The 6152-nt window shown below is 39.0% G+C and overlaps 1 protein-coding gene across 1 annotated transcript in view; it reads left to right on the top strand.

The window, feature by feature from the left end:
- LOC104411055 (tubulin polyglutamylase TTLL5-like) overlaps window positions 1-6152 on the top strand; it is a gene marked incomplete at its 5' end in the record, with an annotated part of 85047 nt that overhangs the window by 16933 nt on the left and 61962 nt on the right. Inside the window, 2 exon segments of the mRNA XM_010021384.1 lie at window positions 748-894; window positions 3263-3360. Coding sequence (XP_010019686.1) covers window positions 748-894; window positions 3263-3360 — 245 coding nt within the window.

Here is a 6152-nt window from a genome sequence, read left to right on the forward strand (position 1 = left end):
AATTGTGTGTCAAGAATAATCAGTTGACTCAGTGGAAAATGTTACCCCTGCTCTTTCCAAGTGGAAATTAAAACTGGCTTTTTGAGAGTCACTTTGTCTGCTGTACTGTGAAAAATAATGTTTAAAATAACAGATCAAACCAGCCTGGAGTAATGGCAGTGAGAGGCGAGCTGTGAAATCCAATAGTTTAGCTGTGAGGCTGCTCATTTATGTGTTAGCAGACCTCCTAACCAAAAGCAAATCCAGAGGGGAGACAGAAAGGGTTCAAAACACCCACAGGATGCATCAGACAGACATGGTGGGGGATTGGAATTACATGGCTATAGATGTAGTCATCTGTTGCTGTGGACAGACTGTGGCAATAGTATGCATACATGAAAAGTGATGAAAGGGGGCTTAGATCACTGTATTGGAAATATCTGACCAAGATCCCCTTCCCTGTGATAGTACTCAGGGTTTTATATCAGTGTGCTTCATCACAGGCTTTAACACATTGCAGATTGTTTTTTGGAAATGTTCTCCTAAGGTATTGGACTTTACAGGTGATTCTTTGTTGTTACTGCTTTTTGCTGCTTGTTTTTTGTTTTCATCTGCCATGCTTTTCAGACAAACACTCCTCAAGTGTTCTCGTTTTCTCAGGACCATGTGTTTAGTTCTTGCCAATCAGTAGCTGCCTTAATACCTCTGTTCTCCTCTCACCACATCTCACAGCTGGTCCATTGTTATTGCTATCTCTCTTGCTTGCAGGAGCTTGTGGTACACTTCCTGAGGCGAGCTGCCAGCAATCTTCAACAGTCCTTGAAGATGTTGCTCCCCAGCCGTCATTTAGGACTAAATGATCGTCGTCGTATCCTGGCTTACCAGCTGGGCAAGTTCATAGTCTGTTATAACAAGGTGACTAATTCTTTCTTGTTTCTTCTTTTGGTAGCTCTTTTGGTTTCTGTTCGAAAGTATCTTGTGCTGGCTGCTGTCATAGTCAAGACAGCAGGCTGTTTTAAAGGCTCTGTTGTGCAATTTACATGGTTTGTTTGCAGTTGTGCATCCAGTAATGGTAGTTTGTCTGTTCAAATTGTCAGAGAGACAACAATATTACTGAATTATATGTGCAGTCCAGTCATCATGTGCATAAAAGTAAAAAGAACTGTTGAAGTGGAATTTAATTGGCAGTTTGCTTTTTCTCTTTGGCTTGTCTTCAATTCTAGTGTTTTGTAACATCTTCCCATTTCTCCCTGGTTTTATGGTGCTTCTTTAGAGATAATTTTTCTTATGTAGAACAATATGAAATATGTATTTTACCATATGTTTGGTATACTGAGGTATATCTGCAGTATGGGACTCTGCATGCTCAGTAATAAGAAGAAGTAGGTCCTAATTTAAAAAATTTTCACCTCTTGAGATGTAGAAGATGCTGTTCTTAGCATAGTGGTATCATGCTAATCCTTGTTTTGCAAGAACAGCTTCCCTTTACCCCCTAACATTTCTTTAGTGTTGGAACAAGGGTAGTTTAAATTTTGCTTTCAGAGACTGCTGTGTACACAGGCCTCCGAGCTCCTTCTCATTAGCAGAGGATGTTCACTTACATTTCCTTGTCAGAATTGACATCTAGTAACTTGATCTGTCAAAGCAAGGTTGGTGTTGAACTACATCTGTTCCAGGGAGTGTTTTGTATGCCTAATGCTCACTGAAATACTGTGTTAGGAGTAACCACAAAACACTTGGGTGGCTCTGTGGTGAGTGAAGAATGCAGCTGCTTTGGATATAATTTCCACTCAAATTATATTAAAACATTAAGATTTTCTGCTAACTCTTAAGTAAATTCACAAAATAAAGCTGTGTAACTGGTAATAAATCAGTGCATAAACATATTTTCTCAGTTAAAACAAGTGAGAACAGATCACTTAAGGTTTTACAACGTACATGTTCAAGCCATTGAGAGACTCTTTGGCTATGAGGGTTTTTTTTGTTGTGTGATTCCAACATACAGACTTCTTTCACTGACTTGTAACTTCAGATTTAGGAGGGACTCCTACTAGTCATTATGTATCTTCTGTAATGACACAGAATCAAAACCACTACCTCCAGCAAGCTAAGTAAAACAGATCACATGTTGTCGAGACTTCTACTTAAGTAGTGAAGGGTAGAACCGTGTCCCAGAGTGGCTTTTTCTTCCCCCTCCTGAATTATCTTTCAAAAGATTTATCTGACTCTTTTGTCCTGAGAGTGCTCAGAGTAGCAGTAGGAAGTAATAAAATAGAGGTGAAGTCTGGTCAGATGAAGCTTGTGTGCTAGTATTGATATTTCAGACAGGCTTGTAGGTTTTTTTTTATTTTAATTAACAAAAATGTTTGTATTAATACAATCACTAGTGTCAACAACTTCTGCTGGTATGAAATAGAAAGATCATTTATATCTGAGAGCTTACACACAAAGGCTTACCATCTTTTATTCCAGTATATTTTAGTGTATAAATGAATACTTGCCACATGCTGAACTGTTTTACTTTCTTTGCTTCTGCTAAAGCAGTATATTTTTGATGTGTAGATAAGCCCTTGGCAGTTGTGAATGCTCCAACCCTGGAGGAGTTTAAGGCCAGGCTGGACAGAGCCTTGGGCAACATAGTTTAGTGTGTGGTGTCCCTGCTCATGGCAGGGGGGTTGGAACTAGATGATCTTAAGGTCCTTTCCAACCCTAACTATTCTATGATTCTATGTTAAGAGAAATTAACTCTAGAGGATTGCTCCTAGTTTACAGTAGGAAATGTGGACGCCCTCAGCAGGCCTACTTGATTGAGTTTCTTCCAGTATAATTTTGTGGGGTTTGTCCTCCTTTCTGAGTATCTCCTTTTGGGATAGATGCTCAAATGAAAGCTATTTTGACAAACTCTGTAGTCGTGACAGAAACAACAAAGCTAGAAAGATTTTTTGGTTTTCCCTCCGTATTTCCTTATGTCCCAGGAAAGACTATATTGTAAGAAGCAGCACATATTTGTGAAGACTACTCTGTTCTCAGCAAATCAATTCTAATAAGTTGTATCAGGTGGAAGAATGAAGAGTTCAGTGTATGCTTAGCATGCTTCTCTTGGGCTCTCTTTATTTAACCATTCTGTTGCCCACAGTGAAATACTTAAAATTTGGGTCTTCGGAGTTGATGTTCTTTTGTCTTAGATGCCATGGAATTGGGTTTTTGTCTTCTCTGAGCTGTAGCTATGCATGGAACATAAAGTAACCACATAGAGACACTTACTGATACTACTTATTAACAGGAAACAGAACAGATGGTTCAGAAGCGATCCAAAAAGAAACAGGAAGAGGAGCAGGGAGTGAATCCTGAACTTTTTCAGAACTTCATTAGCAAAGCAAGGTAGGAATGGATTTTACTCTTTTTGATAAAGGATCTCCCAGCCCTGAAGGTGATGGGGTTGTTCTAAAGATGATCTGATTGATCTAAAGAGTTCTTAATATCTTTATTGACCATAGCACCTCCATGTGCTCTTGCTGGGGACAGAGAACTTGTCTTCTATCTTTTCTTCCAGCAACCAAACACCTGAAGCATCGGCATCTGGTGCTTAGAGAGGACATACAGTAGATGTTTTGACCATTAAGTAGATTGTCAAAGGGCAGCAGTGGTTGCCCTAATCTCTGTAAATTTCAAACTGATGCTGGTCAGCTAATGGTCTCCTTTCCTGTGAAGCTGGAGCAAATGTGGATTTATTTTGGAAGGAGAATGAAACTAGAGCTGCTGCTCAGATGGCCTTGAGCTGCTGTGGCTGAACAGTTGTTGTGACTCTAGCTCTCAAGTTTCTGCTCTCAGAAACAAATCTCGTGCTTGCTGCCTATCTTCAGGAACTCTCCAGGTGCGGACTTAGATGAGGAAGGAAGGAAGTTATACTCCCTGTCTTCATCCTAGCCACTTATTTGGCCTGCTAAGGCAGTTCAGTGCAAGCAGTTACTTTTGTAATGAAAACTAGCATATTCTAAATGTGCATGCTTTGAACATTATGTGCCTTAAACTTACAAGGGTCTAATAGGAAATGTATTTTGAAAATAGATAAATATCTTCATGGCCTGTAGCATTTTATGAAAAATAATGGTATTATAGCTTTCTAACTATGGAGAGGTCTGAAATTATTCATTGAACTGGAATTACGTCCTCCAAGTTTCTGATTCTTGAGCACAAAACCTGATAGATTTTGACTGCTTTATTTGACCTATATATGACATGCCTATATGGGCAAGGACCCCTGTCAGTATGTGGACAGGTAGAGTTCACCTGCCTTTTTAACATCCTTCTTTCTTCTTTGGGAAGGTTGACACTCACTGCTTCTTTTTCATGATCAGTTATGAAACTGTATTTTCTTTTTCTGTGTTTGGATAGTACTCAGCAACTGATTAGAAGTGGGTTATAGCTGAGGCTTTTTAACTAAGTTCAGGATGCTTTACAGTCTCTTTTGATACTACATTCTCATGAAAACAATTTTACATTTTAATATAATTGATGGAGTTATTACTGCAACAGATTCACAGGCTCCAAGAAAAATCTCACTGCTTTTCAGATAGTTATGTAAAAGAATGATAGTCAAGATATTTGACTACCATATACCAGAGCATCTAATCCTGTCACTAGAAATGCAGGTTACATGGGCCCATGGCATGCTTTTGGTTCTCTGACATCTTTTGCCACTAAAATAGCTGTTGCATCCTAGATCAGGTCATTTTGCTTTTTGCAAGAAATGCTAAGATATGCCTGTTTGGGGCAGAACTGTATACTCTTCTGTTTCTGTTACTGGCTACCATGCCATCATGGCCTGATGCACAGTTTAGGCTAAGGCTGGAGATTTTTGCTGGATCATCTGCCTGTGTGATAAAGAACAGAAAAGCCAATTTGCCAATGATCAGACAATTTCTAGTGATGATCTTTCATTTTTCTGTTTCTCATGAGATGTCAGGTATGTTTGAAAATTCTGATAATGTGATGCTACTTTGCACTGTGCTTGAAGCTTAAATCAGTGAGCTAGTCATTTGGAGCCAAGCAGAGGGTATAGATTTTCACTTTGAGTAGTTGTTCTGCTGTACAGTGAATGTGACACTGGACAAAATGCTTAATAAATGTTGCCACTTAATAATTGGGGTTGTTTCATTGACTTTCTAACTTCAATATCCCATGGATAGCATTGTATTTAGTTATACACATGCTAGAACCATTGCACCTAAATATCCTCAGTGCAATGTAGAAGTATATACTTATACTGGTAAATTCATTTAAAAGCTTAAAGCACCTTTCCACCAACAACTCTTATTCTTACATTTCCTCTTCACCTTTATTCTCATTGGTCTGGGAGAAGAGGTGAACTTTGCGGCATACCCTGGAGGTCTAAACTCTGTTGGGATGTGTATCATGTTCCAGCTTTAGACTGCTTTTACCAAAGCTCAGGCTAGCTAAGACTGGTAGAAGTGTGATGTGCAGGAGACATTTTGAAGGATTATAACTGCTGCTATGCTAATTTATATTCCTGTGTTACATTTTCTTGTATTGTTACTGGCACTATACTTCTTGCTTTTGGTGTTTGCTCTACCATATACCCACTCACTAATTCTGAGCAGCACTGTAAAGCAAAAGGAAAGCATATTAGATATCAAAACAATCAGAATTACAGCTTGCATAAGCTCTAATATGAATGGCCAAGTAACTGATACCAGCTTGGGACCAATAGACATCTAGGACATTGGAGGAGTTAAACTCTTTTGTTCTAAAGAAAGTGAGAAATGTATGGTAGTTCTGTGAGCTTCATGAAAAAATTGACTGTTCTGTTTGTTTGTCCTGCAGTTTTGGCTAATTAAGAAGCTTTTTCCTCTTCTTTTCTCTCCCCCCCTCCCCCAAATTAAAACTACTAATGATGACTATAAAACAGAGGCTGAGCTGGTTCTGTCATGAAAAAGATAACTGCTTGTTCTAGAGAGTACCTGGAGAAGATTCACAAATTCAACTGTGAACTGAACTCCAAAAATGTGTTTGGAGTTTTCACTTGCTCTTTATTTACCCTGGGAAGGCTCCTGGATGCCTTGGTTTTTCTGTTGCATAAGGAAAATGGCATTTCAGTGGGAATCTCGGGTTTAACTAAGCCCTGTTCCTGTCTTTCTGCTCTTACCCTGCTG

This window comes from Nestor notabilis, unplaced genomic scaffold, assembly GCF_000696875.1.
Source record: "Nestor notabilis isolate BGI_N333 unplaced genomic scaffold, ASM69687v1 scaffold11139, whole genome shotgun sequence".
Taxonomy (NCBI): domain Eukaryota; kingdom Metazoa; phylum Chordata; class Aves; order Psittaciformes; family Psittacidae; genus Nestor; species Nestor notabilis.